The sequence below is a fragment of the Uloborus diversus genome, chromosome 10 (genome assembly GCF_026930045.1).
Source record: "Uloborus diversus isolate 005 chromosome 10, Udiv.v.3.1, whole genome shotgun sequence".
In the NCBI taxonomy this organism is placed as follows: Eukaryota; Metazoa; Arthropoda; class Arachnida; order Araneae; family Uloboridae; genus Uloborus; species Uloborus diversus.
This window is the reverse complement of record NC_072740.1, coordinates 50,352,203-50,367,987: the sequence shown is the minus strand read 5'-3', so window position 1 is coordinate 50,367,987 and position 15,785 is coordinate 50,352,203. Positions and strand designations below refer to the sequence as shown.

At 33.4% G+C, this 15,785-nt stretch overlaps 1 protein-coding gene across 1 annotated transcript in view; it reads left to right on the top strand.

The window, feature by feature from the left end:
- Positions 1-15,785, top strand: part of LOC129231863 (mitochondrial 10-formyltetrahydrofolate dehydrogenase-like) — a 126,648-nt gene that overhangs the window by 72,796 nt on the left and 38,067 nt on the right. Inside the window, exon 15 of the mRNA XM_054866248.1 lies at positions 3,324-3,517. Coding sequence (XP_054722223.1) covers positions 3,324-3,517 — 194 coding nt within the window. The remainder of the gene's footprint in view (positions 1-3,323; positions 3,518-15,785) is intronic.

The following is a 15,785-nucleotide window of genomic DNA, read 5'->3' as shown; positions in this document are numbered from 1 at the left end:
CACCTTTTAGTGGGAAATATAGCTGTTAAAAAGTGTTTAAAATGATATGCGTGCATAGACAGTGGTTTTTCAAATTATTCAAGGTTTTGTAATGTGTTTTTGCGTATCATGGCATAACATTAGCATTTGTTTTTGAATAGCAATGAAAAATATAAATACCTTGCTTTTCTTACTTCGACGACCTGTCATTCTTCTGAATGGGCGATAAGTTTTTATCTCATCTTCTACATGGTCCCTTAAAACTTTGAAATGGAATATCTCCTTGAGTTTTGGTCGCACAAATGTCAAATTTTTTGTGTCAGTAATAGTTTCCAATGGAGATTATTTCGCTAAATATTAGTCAGGGGACCTGGGGTCCGTATAAAAAGTTAAATTTTGTATTTTTTGACTCATTTTTATTTTTACTTCAAACTTTCAATATCCTAACTCTGCATTTGATTTTGAACATTTTTGCAATTGGAAGTATGCATCTAGGACTGACGGTTGCGAAAATAAAGGTCTTGCAGGTTAAAACGGAACACCCTGTATATACACTATATATGACCAAAAGTATTGGGGCACTTTCAAAAATTCACATTTTTAAGGATTTCTCAAGAAATAAAAGACCAATTGCTTTGTAACTTTTGTCACATAAAAAATATGCTCTAGCTGTCATTTTCCAATAAAAGTTATATCCCCCTCGCTTTTCGGGGATCAGTAACAAATTGAAAGAAACAAAAATGTTTGATCATCATTCATCGTAAATAGCCCAGAAGGAGCTGTAAATTTCAACAATTAGTTAACTTACTATGTACAATTATTTTACATACTTTCAAGAAATTACCACTGATTTTCACGAAGATATAAGTATTTCTTTTAAAATTTGGAATTTTATTTGAAGGTTTTTGGTTCGTAACACGCAAAGTTCCCCATCAAAGCTTACCAAACTTTCAGAAAATTTGAGAGCATACGAGAGAAGTATACTATTTAAATTTGAAGTTAAAATGTTGAAAATGTGATAAGATATGTACATTTAAAGCAATTATTTTTTCACTGCGCAAGCGCGAAAGATAGCAATTTATAACTTTTATAATCTAAAACCCAACTTGATTCCTCAACTCTTGATAAAATTCTAGTTCAATATCTTAAAAATTCAGAAAGTTATCAGCGATCTAATGAGCCGAATTTCAACAGTTTTTTGGATAGGTGACGAATGGTGAGGAGTTGTTCGCAAGTTTGCATCTTTTGTTTGCAATCGTTCTGTGTGATTCATGATAAAAACAGATTATTCGCGAACGATCCCTTACGGTATACATGGTAGTGTACATGACTGATTGACTTTAAAAGATTTTCGTCCGATTTCTTGGATATTTTACAAAATCGTTGCTTCGTCAGTTATAGAAAAGGATTCTCAAATTTCCGTGCACAATACATTTCTAACTTTGTTACTTCAGAATCTCTTTTAAAAGACCGTAGTATACATTTTAAAGAAAATGATGATTTTACAAGTGGCTTAAAGTAATCGTAAGAAAAAAAGAGAAAATCCACTCAAGTTGATCTGTTTTTAGTGGACGTTCGCGAAAAAGTTTAAAATAAAACACTAGCTTCGCACTGCGTCATTTCTACAAAAGATATTAACATCCAGCATCCAGCACATTTAGAATCCAGCCCTGGCATTAATTTGAATTTTAACGTCTCGAATTCAAATTTTGCTTTTCGCAATCAGGAATTGCGATAGGACCCAAACCGTTTTGTTACTTGTTTCTAACAATGCTCCTATCGCTATCATAATTGAGAAAAATATAATTTGAATTCAAGACGTCAAAATCCAAAATAATGCTAGGTGCTGGATGTTAGATGCTGTGCTCTGGTGGCTGTTTTCGTCTAAAGGGGATAGTGTAAATTCGAGACAGTTGGGTATAAATAAAGTGAATTCCGGGGGACATGGACGCCATTGCCAAGGAGGATAATCCGCGCACGGAATACCGGTTGACCTCAGAAATTACTCAGAACAGCAACTTCAGTCAAATAAGGACAATTGGCTTCGCAATAGCTCAAAAAAAAAAAAAAAAAAAAAAAAAAAAAAAAAAAAAAAAAAAAAAAAAAAAAAAAAAAAAAAAAAAAAAGCAAGCGTGAAAGAAACTTTAATGTATCATAAAATATCATTCTAAAATAATTAAATGAATAACTAAATAAATATTGAAATTTTAAAAAAAGTTTGAAAATATGGTATTGATACGGAAATGTATGTATGTCGGTCTGTCTGTATCTCTTCTTCCTTAATAACTTTTGAGGGAATAGAACAAATAGCCCAAATTTAGTTCAAAATGTGTTGTCTTCTTGCATACCTGGATAGTCCTTTTGGTTCGGATGCTATGCGTTTTTTTAAAATATTTTTTTAATGATTCAAATATCTTTGACATTGACGCCTACGAAACTTTTTTTATATAAAAACTTGCAACACTAAAAATAATTTTTGTTCTGAAATGTTGAGAAAACTAAAGAGGTTCTGAGTATAGTAGTTTTCTGTTTCAAAGCATAGAAAAAAGATGTAAGTAAAATACGAAGTGGAGTTTCTTTTATATTTAACATTGATGAAAGTTAGATACTGACTGATTGAATCAAAATGAAGAGAATATATGCAGCGTGGAAAAACTGCAACTGATTTTAGTTTTGATGAAATTGATATGTAAAATTCTTAATTTGACAGCACAATTTAAATACATTATTATTAGGTTTTATTTTTGGCCGTGATTAAAAAATAAAAGCAAAAATTCTTTTGAAATAAAATTTTAATGTAGCTTTTCTGGCATTGATCAAAGAGTAAAATAAAGCTCCAGGAAAAAATTATTTTATTTTTAATATTAACTGGTTAAAATTCGATTCCTTTGTAGACAACTGCATCCCTTATAAATCGTTCGTACTTTTTTGATCAAATCTTTACTTATTTAATTTTATTTGACTTATTTTTGTTGCTATTCATTTGTGTTATTTGTTTTCCCTATTTTTGCCTGCTGATGTTTTGAAAATGCCTGCTGATGTTAAAAAAAATTAAAAAGTAAATAATCCAGTTTTAAAAACTAATAGTATTTGAAATTTACTGAAACATGATGCTTAAGCGTTACAAATAATGAACCTGATCTCGTTTTTATATTTATTTGCTTTCTTCTGTTTTCAAAAATTGCTTTAAATCTTAAACACGAACATTTGACGGATAATAATGCTTGCGAAAGTAGAAAATTTTGTTTAGGTTCCTAACATTTCTTTATTTCTCGTACAATGTTCGCAAAATGTATGCAATCGAATGTTATTCTGTAACCTATTCTCAACTTTATGCTTCGCAGGGTGTGTGGCATAATAACTCCTTGGAATTACCCATTAATGATGGTTTCATGGAAAATGGCGGCATGTCTAGCTGCAGGAAACACAGTTGTCTTAAAACCAGCTCAAGTCTGTCCTCTTACTGCACTGAAATTGGCCGAACTTAGCGTATATGCCGGATTCCCAGCAGGTGTTATTAACATTCTACCTGGACGTGGTAAGGTTTTGCTCCAAAATACAATGATTTTCCTTGACTATAAATTTGAGCACAATTTTAAGTAACGTCGTTGCATTTTTGGAGTAAGGAAACATGCATTAAATATTTATTTCCGATAGTTTTTTTAAAAATAATCACTTAGTGGGAAAAGCAAACCTGTCGTAAACGGCATTGGACATATGAAATTATTTTGTTGTAATAAAAACCAATGTGCTCAACTGATATTTTTCTAAACACCAGGCATCTTTTGGATATTTATGTCTAGTTAAAATGAATTTGCGTTTATAAAACTATTCATTTCTGCTTCAGGAATTTTCCAAGATTCCTCAACAACGAAAAGATTCACCCTTTCTTAGCTATACACATTCATTAAATGCCCTTGGTGTTCTCAAATAAGAATACACTCAACAAGTGCTAGCGTCATCAAATTGGAAAGCATCGGCTTTCACGAAATTATCTTTTTCAAGAAGGGCTTACACAAAAAATGTTTATTTTATACTTTTATCCTTAGAATGCTGGTGTTATTCGCCCTAAAATGTTTTTAATATAGGGTGTTTGAAAAAATAACCCTACTTTGAAATGACATAATAGCAAAACTGTGTGAGATAGAAAGGTGAAGCAAGTTGTATGTTGCACCAGCACTCTGGAATGTTTTATACCCGCTTTTCAAAAATAGTTCAAAAATTCCGAGAGCGCTGTAGTCAAACGTCTTTTTATTGGTGTATGAGAGTGCTTTTTGAATAGAGGCCAAATCTCATTGCGATGGGTTCAATAAGGCTACCTTTCACAGCAATAATATTTGTCAGTCATTCTATTGCATAATGCTACAGTTGTGAAAAGTAGCCATATCGAACCAATGGGTTTGATGTGAGCAATGAGATTTAACATTTGTTCGATACGCACACTTTCATGCATCAATTAAAACACATTTGACTACAGCGCTCTATGATGTCCAAGTTTCAAACCATTTTTAAAAACCGTTGTATAAAAAATTACACACCGGCTGGTGCAACATACCACTTGTTTCACCTTTCTATCTCACACGGTTTTGCTGTTGAGTCATTTCAAAATAGGCGGAGTACTTTCTCATACATCAATTAAAAATCATTTCATTACAGCGCCCTCTGAATTTAAGAACAATTTTTGAAAACCGGAGCACAAAAAATTTCAGAGCGTTGGTGCAACATACAACATGTTTCACATTTCTATCTAACACGATTTTGCTGTTATGTCATTTCAAAGTAGAAGAGTTCTTTCACTAACAACCTGTATTACCACACAAGTGATCTAGATTTAAAAACTGTTAATGCTACTTCCTTTATCAAGTTTAGAAGAAATATACATTTTAAATAATCAGAACGATTTTAATTTCTAACTGCCATATAGTTTGTTCGTATACGTTTTACTACGTCAAAAACTAATATGATAATCAACATACTAATTTCTAATTTTCAATATATTCTTCAGGACCTGATCTGAAGATTTGAGAAGGTTTTTATAAAATCTCTCAAAGTCATAGGAACATTTAGTAAACATAAGTTGTTGATAAGTGTTCATACTTATTGCATAAGATATAAAACTTAGCTTTTTGCACTGTTGTCCGTAAAAATATAACGTGAAGTTAAAAAAAAAAAAAGAAGCTTCAAACTCGATTTCATTTTTCGTGAAAAAAATCGCCAAAAAAAAGCAAGAAATTACAACATTATTCATACAATACATGTTAAAAATATAAGAGAAATACAAAGTGGGGCTTAAGAGCCATTATTTTGAAATTCAGACAAAAAAACGGAAATTTTGGCAGTGACCATTTTTGATTTTCCTAATTTTTTTATATGTCAAAGTAGGTCATGAGAAGTGAACATTCTGAAATTTTTAGTCTTCCAAAAAATTATTTTCGCTCGTTAAAAATTTAAAAAGTTTGAGGTTTTGCAGCGCTTTTTTTAGAAAAATTCTAAAAGTCGCATTTCAGTGCGCTTTAGCTCTTTACAGAAGCACCAACCCACGGTTATGTTTATATTTATTGGTTGTACTGTATCTAGTGATGATGACTTCATAGTTATTTTGGTTGGGGGTTGTTGCTTTCTTCAGATTAGGGGTCGCAAAGTATGGATTTTATCCGTTTTCGCGCAAGTTTAACCTGCGTTATTTCCCCCCAAAAAGCCACCCCCCGAAAAAAATGTGACATATACTGAAAGTTTATACTATGAAGAGAGTAAATAGCACAAATTTGTTTGAGGTTTAATTTTTTTTTAGGAGAAAAATGCCCTGATATTTTTCAAATTTTCAAAAATTGTGCTTTTTTGATCGCAATTAACTGAAAACAGCATCACTATGAAAGAAAACCTTTTATATATTATGGTACCTAGCTATGTGTAAAATATCATGAAAAAGAAAACAGCATGGGATCTCTTCTTGTTTTCGAGAAAATTATTTTTTTTGTAGCTCATTTTATGCGTTTTCTCGTGCGTAAAACGTGTGTCCAGTATGCAGATTAGATCTGCTAAAACTTAAAGGATGTAGTAAGAACGTATATATGTATGTATAAAGAAAGAGAAAAAGACTAGCACTACTTTATTTTTCTGATTTTTACAAATTGATGTTATTTTAATTGCAGGTAAATCAGAAAATGATAAATCGATATCATATGTGTGTGTGTATATATATATATATTTCATAGCAATATAAGGATTGAACAAGAAAGAGAAATTCTTTTAAAAGAACGAAAAAAATGAAAAATCTCAAAATACCCTGGGGCCTCATCATGGGGTACTCCCCAAGGGTATCTACCCTTGGGGGATACTATGATACTATCTATCCCCAAGGGGTCTACCAGTATCATAGAGCAGCCTATGGCGCCTATTGAACTGAATAGTGAAGTTCATTTTGGTTGACTTGTCCAGATTATAAATACAGTATATGATAGTGTTTTCTTTATATATATACACAGATTTATCGTATCAATCCCAAAATAATTCTTTCATATTTATTTGTTTATGTCCATAGCAATGGAAGAAATTTCATGAACAATATCTGCTTCACTTTCCTCTAAATGTCTATTTTTTATGTTATCTTCAAATACCTCTAAAAGGCTATCAGTTCTTGATAAATCAGTATTATTTTCTTTTTTTTTGCATTGTATATCGGCTAAAAGCAGCTTGAATTTGACCTTTTGTCAGATATTTTTCGGTTGGAATATTTTTATGTCTTCAATCATCTCTGTTCTCATAGCATGTTCTACTTGGTCGGGCGTCTGATTTCTCCCTGTTTTCTCATCATAAAGGAACTTTTCTTAAAGAAACTCTCTTTGTTTCATTGAAAATCGTGTACTTTTACGAGTTGGGAGAGCCCACCCCTCACATGAGATTGACAAAATGTTTTCTTCTTTGTTTTCTCCTTGTTCACTGGTAGATGCCTGACCAAGACCATAAGAAACAGAACTCTGAACAGGTATTTGAAGATGACATAGAAAATAGACATTTAGAGGAAAGTGAAGCAGATATTATTCATGAAATTTCTTCGACTGCTATGGACATAAATAAAAAAGAATTATTTTGGGATTGATACTATATATATATATATATATATATATATATATATATATATATATATATATATATATATACTAGCTGACCCAGCCACGCGTTGCTGTGGCTGATAATAGAAAATAAATTTTTACTCATTATTTTTATACGATCAAATCAATATTTTTAACAATGCTGGAAAATATTCAGTCGATTTTAAATTACAGGGAATTGAGAATGGTCGGGTTTGGCCGAAGTAGGACTACTAAATTACTAACTAATTATTACTAAAGTACTAACTAAATTTTCTACAGTGAAAGCATTACTTTCTATACTTACGTTCATTAAATTTAGTGAGTATCACTGTTAAAAACGATTCAGAATTGTTCCTGGAAAATAATGGGCGGCTGATGTGACCAATTTCTACCAGTAAGATACCTTACAAAAATCAGAAACGTTTTCCGATAAAATTCAGTAACATTTCTGAAATTCTCCTTGAAGCCTCCTGAAAAATTCAGAAATCTTCCCGCTTGTAGCCAGTCGTGTTTCCCGAACATTAGATAAAACTTAAGTAGGTATAACATAACAGCTTGGCACTTTTCTGATTTAATTAGAAAATTCCATAAGAAGTATTGCAAACATGGCCTTAAGAGTAAACTTAGGTAGGTATCATATAATAGTTTGGCACCTTTATGATTTGTTAAGAAAACTCCATAAGCAGCTTCGCAAACATGGCCAAAGCAAACCCAGATTTGCAAATATGTACCACGAATTTTACGCGCTTGCAATTCTTGCAAAGCAAGTAGTTCATACTCATTCGCTCTCTTTGTGAGCTGATTAGCATGGACGAATATACATTCTGTAGTCGAACGGAAGCCGATACACTTTATTAATACGTTCAGTTAATCTTTGAACTGGCAGCTAAAAATATTTTTCACAACAGTGAGGAACTGCATTCGTGCAATGTGTAGCAATTCAGAGAACGTTTTGACGATGTCACTTGATTTTTCCGATAAGTTGATAAAAACCACTGAAATCCTGAAACGTTACACGGAAATACTCAGAAACGTTTCGGAAATTTTTTGCTGTGTACTTACTTCGTCAAATGGTGCAAAATAACTTGAAAGTGGTAGGTAAAGTATCATAATGTTGAAATTAAGCATTAACCAATATACAGTTCTTGTATGCACATTTTATTCATCTCAGCTTTAACTATAGTTTTTAATCAATGACTTCTCACAAAATATACTAAATAAACTGATAAACTATAAAAGTGGAATTTTAAAAATAAGGTAGATAACTTTGATTTCGAACTATTTTTTCGATTATTTTAAATTATTAAAATTGAAAATTATCTTTGTACTCATTTGTTCACTTTACTTTTGGTTAATCTGTCTTTTGCTAACACGAACAGATTTGATGGTTTTTCCACACCTGAGCAGGTTACATGTAATTACCCATGGAAGAAACACCTACTTTCCTTGTCCAAATCGACATTATTGTTTGGCCTTGAGATCTATTAATGGTTATCGCGAAGGCAAAGCGAAGCGGAATATGAAGCCTTCTAAGTTGTATTGGAGATTCTGATGATATTAATGGAATGCATGGCAGCAGGATGATTCCTCCTTTAAACTTTCCCGTCAAAATTGCTGCTTCAAGAGCATTTCCGGTGACCCTTTTGATAACTATACGTGTATATTTGTGAAAACCTGGCTGGGTTTAAATTATGGAGAAGATTAATTGGTGAATAAATTTTCAACTGGAGATTGTGTAGTGTCATTCCTGGTATATACAGAGAATTTAAAATTTAGTTGGAAACTTTAATGATGTGTTCTAATCAGCAATTGTATCGATTTAATTATTTTTTTTCTTCAAATTACCGGGCAACAACTGTTGCATTTAAAAGTTAAATGCGTCTGCATCAACGTTTTTTGCTGCCAAAATAACGCGATTACAGAGGCAATCACAATAAAATAAATTAAATTTATTCGGGAATACACTCTCAATTAGTTCACTTTTCGTCTCAACAGCAGTGCAGAACTGCAATTGTAACTGCAATTTTCTGTTGCGAACGTATTTTTACAAGAATTAATGATATTAAAAATTTCTTGTGGGGGAGGGGGGGGGAGAAAGAAAATAAATGTTTTCCGCTTAAATTTGGTAACCTTCCAGAAATTATCCTGGAATATTTTCGAAGAAATCAGTAGTCTTCTGGTTAAAGCCAGTTATGATTCTGGCACATTTAGAGAAGCCTAACGTAGGTTTAATGTAAAAGTCTGGAACCGTCTTGGTTTTCCAATTTAATTCCCAAAGCATTAATGCAATCATTGCCAACGCTAAGACCAGTGGCGGATCATGCGATTTTGAGGCCCCAGGAGCAACTTGATCCGGAGGCCCTCTAATTGACACGACAAAAATGATAGTTTACTACTATTAACAATGCAGAATATCAGAAAATCATAACTTTCTTTTATTTTTGAATCAAGCAGCAATGGGGGGGGGGGGCTTACATCCTTATTTAATAGAAGAAAAACGACATTTCCGACAAAAAAACTTTACAGCGAAAAAATTTTGTTTTCTCTATTTTTTTTGTAATTTAGTTAATGCAGGGGTGTATATCCGACCCTGATTTGTGGCATCTTCTGGCAAAATCCCAGAATTACCAGTTTTCCAACGGGGGCGGGGGGGGGGGGGGGTAGTTGGCAAAAAGAGAGGGGGATAACCTCTGATCGGATAAGGAAAGGGGGGTCCGGGGGTTACCCCCGGGAAAAATTTGAAACTTGCTGTTTTAAAAAGCAATTTTAGACTTCGCTGATGTTAGGGGGACAAAAGGTGCAAGGGCCTCAGCGGAAAGCTGTTGAAATAGATGCCTTAAAAACGCGATTATAGGCCATATTTATTGACGTTAGGGTAAAGAATGGAGCTCAGGGAACTGCCTCCAATCGATTATTTGTTTTTTTTTAAATAGCTCGAAATCAATTACTCCTAGCTCCTTCCCGATTTTAGAAACTGAAGTTTCAAAAATGCAATTGTAGACAACATTACGGGATAAACAATTTTACAGAAAAGAGGTTCTGGAGCCTCTCCCCCTGGACATTTGCTTCAAAATTATGGTCCTAAAAACTTAAGCATTTATATTCAGGGGCTATTCCACTTAAACTGTTTCTAAGTGTAATTTAAAAAACTTATTTTTTTATGATATTAGAGGAAGGTGGTTCAGCGACCATTGCTCGAATATTTTCCGAAATTCAAGTCTTTAAAAACGCGATTGTTAAGACCATATTTTGCAACATTAGGGCCAGTAATTTTTTGAAATTAAAGTTCCAAAAACGCAGTTTTAAGCGATTTTCGATCTTGTTTGGGGGCTTACCCCTGGAACTTTTGTGAAATTGAAGATCTTCAAAAATGGCATTTCAGAGTCTCGCTCTTCTCTCCATAATGCTTTCGGTGTGTGTGTATGTGTGTGTGTGTGTGTGTGTGAAGGGGGGACTTTAGAGAAGTGTCAATTTTAAAACTTAAGAGGGAGAGATAAGAACGAAATAGGAATGGGGTGGCAATAAGAACAGTAAGCCATACTGTTAAATTTTTTTATTTCAAAGATTTCTTTTAAAGAGAAATTTAGATTTTTCCCATCATTATTATTTTTTTCTTTTAACAATCACTGTGTTTTCCCAAGACCTGTTCTTTTCTTCGCTTCAATAATAAAGAATAGTTTAAAAAAAATCAACTCAGCATTATGAGGAGGAGGCCGTGATCCCCCCTCCCCCCTCTGATTGCGCCACTAGTGTAATTATGTATAAATATCAAAAATTGGTATTTTAAAATTGACATACGCACTCCTTAATATTTTACGTCGTCGAAAAGAGCTTTTTTTCTGTAGAAGATGAAGTTTGTTACAATTTGCTCAGTTAATATTAGACAGATACAAGCGTTTCTAATTTTGCGCACATCATAGTCTAAATTAAAGCTCAGCTGGAGAACGAAATGTAACTGGAGACTACAAATTTGATAAATAATTTCTGAAACGTTACGTAACGGTCATTTTGATATGCCTAGGTGCCCCCTTAGCAATTACAGTCCTGATTTTTTTTTCAACGGGAGGGGGAATCTTACCTTTAGGACATCAAATATAAGATTTTAATGCGATCCTTAGTGATGATTATCAGTCATTATTCCAAGAATTTCCAAACTATATTAAATATTTTATACTACTTTAAAAAATGCACTGCTACTGCTGGTTATCTTCTCGGCCGTTTTGAAGGCTTTTTTTTATTTTATAATTTTTTTTCCCACTCTCCAAATAATTTATTATTATTATAATATCACTTAATCAAAATTCAATAATGTACAAGTTTTGTTGGTACAAAAAATGATGTGTGGCGTCTTAAATGTCGCAATCGTGAAAGAGATACCAATGACATGAAGACCTTTAATTGGCTCACAAATTAGAACATGAAATAGTAATATGAACCACCAATCACTTTTCCTGAGCTTTGAAGGTCAGGAGCACCTAAATTATTGTTTATAAGAGAGGAGCAGATCCAGAAGTATTTTTAATATTTTGAAAAACTGACATTGGGTTTGATATCTCATTTTAGACGCAATTTCAAAAGACATTTTTTCAACGCAATTTCAGGCTATATTTGGTAAAAACACAAGGAAAAGGGTTTGTTTTGTGAAGGCTTCCCTGGAAATTTTTGAACCCTAAAAACGCATTTGGGGCTGACCCCGGGAAATTTTGTTATTGTAGTTTAAAAAACGCAATTTTGGGATGCATGTGGACATGTTAGGGGGAGAGGTGGTTGCTTTAACTCGGAAAGTTTTTGAAATTATAAGGTCTACGATTGATGATGTTGGTGGAGAAGAGAAGAGGTTTGAGAGGATTTCAAGTTATATACAATAAAACTTTAAAAACGCCATTACAAATCTTCTTTGGGAGAGTTTATGGGAAGGAGATTTAAATTTAGGAGTTTTCCCTTCTTAAAACACATTCTAAAGTTCTCTTTGGTAACCGCATAAGAGGTGGGTAAGTAGCTGCTGTCCTCCCGCAAATTTTCGAAATCAAAATTCTGAAAATGGACTTTTAAGTGACTTTTGGGAGGATAGCAGGGATTGGGGACTCTGAGTCGAAAATTTTCCAAAATTACGATCGTAAAAACCTAATTTTTGACTGTCTTTGATCCTGTCAAAAAGGGTTAAAACCCTCTTTTGGATCAGTGGTAAGTGTCAGAAGTTGCTGTCGCGGCATGATCCGACTTTCAGGGCGATTCCGAAGTCAAATAAAAAATAATAGGAGGTGTATGAAAATGCAGGTCTCTTCTTTTATATCATAAGTGTTTTTAATGCAGCGGCTCCTGCCCCAGTAAGTTTAAGGATTTGTAGTTTTGAAAATTCGTTTTTGACGATCTTTTGTAATGTTAGAAGCAAAAGAGGTATGAAGATAATTGTAAAACCGCAGTATTGTTACATCTCTAAATTATGTTAATAAAAGGGCATTTCGGGAGCTCGCCAACTAATTTTTTTTTCAATTATAGCTCTAAAAACGCAGTTTTAGAAGACATTTGGTGATGTTATGGGGAAGAGAGATTCCAGGGCCCGACCTCGCAAATTTTCTTTATTTGTAGTTTTAAAAATGCATTTTAGACAACTTTTGATAATGTAAATAGAGGTTCAGAGGCGCTCCCCCGGTCCTTTTTGAAATTGTATCCTTTAAAACTGTCGATTATCACCTATTATGCTACGAGAAAGGGGGTTCGGCGGCTCTCCCCGAAAATTTCCGAAATTATAGTTGCAAAAACGGAGTTTTAAACGATATTTGGTAATGTTAGGGAGGAGAGAGATTTGGTGTCAATCTCCGGGATTTTTTTTTTTTTTTTTTTTTTTTTTTGAAACTGAAATCTTTAGAATACGATTGAAAGATCATCTTCGGTAACGTAAAGTGGATTGGCCATCTTTCCCAATTGAAGCTCCGAAAACGTAATTTTGGTTGACTTTCAATGCTGTTAGGGGAAAAAGGAGTTTTCGGATGCTCTCCTCTGAAAATTTTTTGAAATTTAAGCCATGAAAACTAAATTAAAGATAATCTTTAATGATTTTAATGAGGGGGGGGGGGCAGAGAGATATTCCTGCAAAAAATTTTGAAGTCAGCTTTAAAACGCATGTTTTAGAACATCTTCGGTAACGATAGTGGGAGGAGAGGTTTGTGGGCCCTTTTTCGCTAATTTTCGGGGGCGCTTCAACGGAGATTTTTTTGGAATTGAAGCCTTTAAAACGGAAGTTTAGACGATCTTCGGTGATATTGAGGAGGGGGGGGGGAGATTTTTAATTTTTTCGAGTTGAAGTGCAAAACATTTTTGACAGCGTTTTTAGCATGCAAGATTTTGAAAATTTCGAGAGGGGGCCTGACACCCTGACCTCCCCCCTCTGGCTACGGCCTTGGGGGGGGGGAGCTGCTTAAAACAATGTATTACGTAGAACATGCCCACGAGAATCAGTAATGTACAATAATTATATCAATTTCTCTAGAATAGTGGTCAAAGTATAGCAGTAATTAGTGTGGTACCGGGTACTCGGTACGCACTTGGTACTTTGTCCACTTATCCCGTCATTTAAGACTGATAAGAAATAAAAATATATAACGTTATACACTGTAAATAATCTTCATGATAAGTATACTTACTGGTGGATATCGGCTATAAATTCTTCATTTGTATTACCGCAATCTAATCACTATTTCTTTTTTGTGGAAATACCTCGTGTTACCAATTCTAGAAAACCACCAGTCATAATATGACGGGTGCAAATTTCTTGATCATTCCATTTTATTTGTAAAAACAAGAAACCCAACGAGTAGGGTCTTATTGCAGTTCCTGATTTCCAAAAAATAATTTGAATTCAAGACGTCGAAATTCAAATGTGACTGATAGATGCTTTTTTTTTTGGGGGGGGGGGGGCATTTCTAAGCATTTCTGGTAAAAGGAAATAACCCTTAAAATTTATAAGTCTTAAGTATTACTCGGTATCAACTTGGTCTGCGCACGTGCCTTATATTCAAGGAACAGAAATCTTGGTTTAATATGATATAATTACTTAACCACCCTACGCGAGACCCGACAGTTGAAAGCAATTTATAAAAATTTACTTTTGTGAACGAAAAAAAAAAGAAAAAGAAAAGAAAAAGAAAGAAAAAAAATTGATACTCATATTGTAATATTTTGCTGTAAGTCAAAAATTATTTTTGTTATTATTAGATGATAAAGTTCTTGGAATTAATGTTTTAAATATTAATTGAGAACTACTAATATTCGGCAAAGTATTTGTTTAATATTAAGCTTCTTATTTGTTGTTTTAAATAATTTGTACAGTTATTCAAGTGCATGTGGGGCAAAGTGAAACAGCTCCATTTCGTTTACTTCTTCAATACTTTATAAAATCACTTGCGTATTTATTTATTAATTATTTCATTTACATTCTTTTATTTAATAGTTAACTTATTTATTCATTCATTCATTTTCTTATTCATTCACTATTGAGCAATCACGATTGCTTATTGTTCTCATTTGACTGTCCTTGACGTTACTGTGATTTTATTTTCCTCCCGATTTCCTCTGCAGCACTACCGCCCACCGTCCTCTGCTGGTCCTGAGCATTGTCCCCCGGAATCTGCTTCTTCTGGTAGGTGGCGTCGATGTCCTGCACACACGCACGCTCATACACATACACACACGCCTACGTGCATACACATAGGTTTACACACACACAAGTAAGCACACGTAACTTCCCAGGAGGAGGGGCAGGCTTGGGGGGACAGGAGCCGTTTCTGTAAACAATAACTCCAATGAGTAGGGTCCTGTCGCAACTCGTTATTGCGAAACACAGAATTTGAATTCAAAATTTCAGAATTAAAATTATTTTTTTTATTGACTCATTTAATTTTTCTCATATATTAACTAATTATTTTTTATTTGCTTATTTTTTCCTTTTCTTTTTATTTATTCATTCATTTATTCTTTTATTTACTCATTCATTTGATCAAAGATATCTTTAATAATAAAATAAAAAATATTTAATTCGAAAAAATTTCATTTTTTACTTTGCCCCATAGAAAAATAAGTAAATATTTCGACCTTTTTTTGGAGGTGCAAAGTTATAGCTAAAAATTAAAAATAATGTTTAAATGCAAGTTTTATTACAAAATATATTGTTCCTACTTTATGAGCCGAAAATTTTCGAACAAAATTCCAATTTGTTCATACTGAAATGAAGTAAGTGATCTTAACCATTTCACTTTGCCCCACATTTCCCTACTTTACCGATTCTATTAAAACAATTTCGTTTTTAAACTTACGACTAAAAAGTAAGTTCAGGCATTAGAGAAAAAAAAAAGTTTGATTGCTCACCTAAATTCCAGTGCTGTTTTTTTGGGGGGGAGAAGGCTTTTTTTCTTTCATTAAACTAGCAAGATTCTGACCACTGTTGCAAGACAAGATAACACTGCACTGCTGAATTGGATTGAAATGTACCGGGAAGAAGAACGGTGCTCGCGGTCATTTTCCCAAGGTCAACCGCCCTGTTTTGGCTTCCATTTGACGTGGAACTTGAGCCATATAATGCCTTTCCTTTTGTTACTTCTTATCTAACACCCCACTTTCTTTAGGGGACACACGACCTTGAAAAAAAAAGCGGGAACTCTCCGATCTCAGAAAAAGTGATGGCTAAGGTGGAACACGAAATATGCTGTTTGTTTT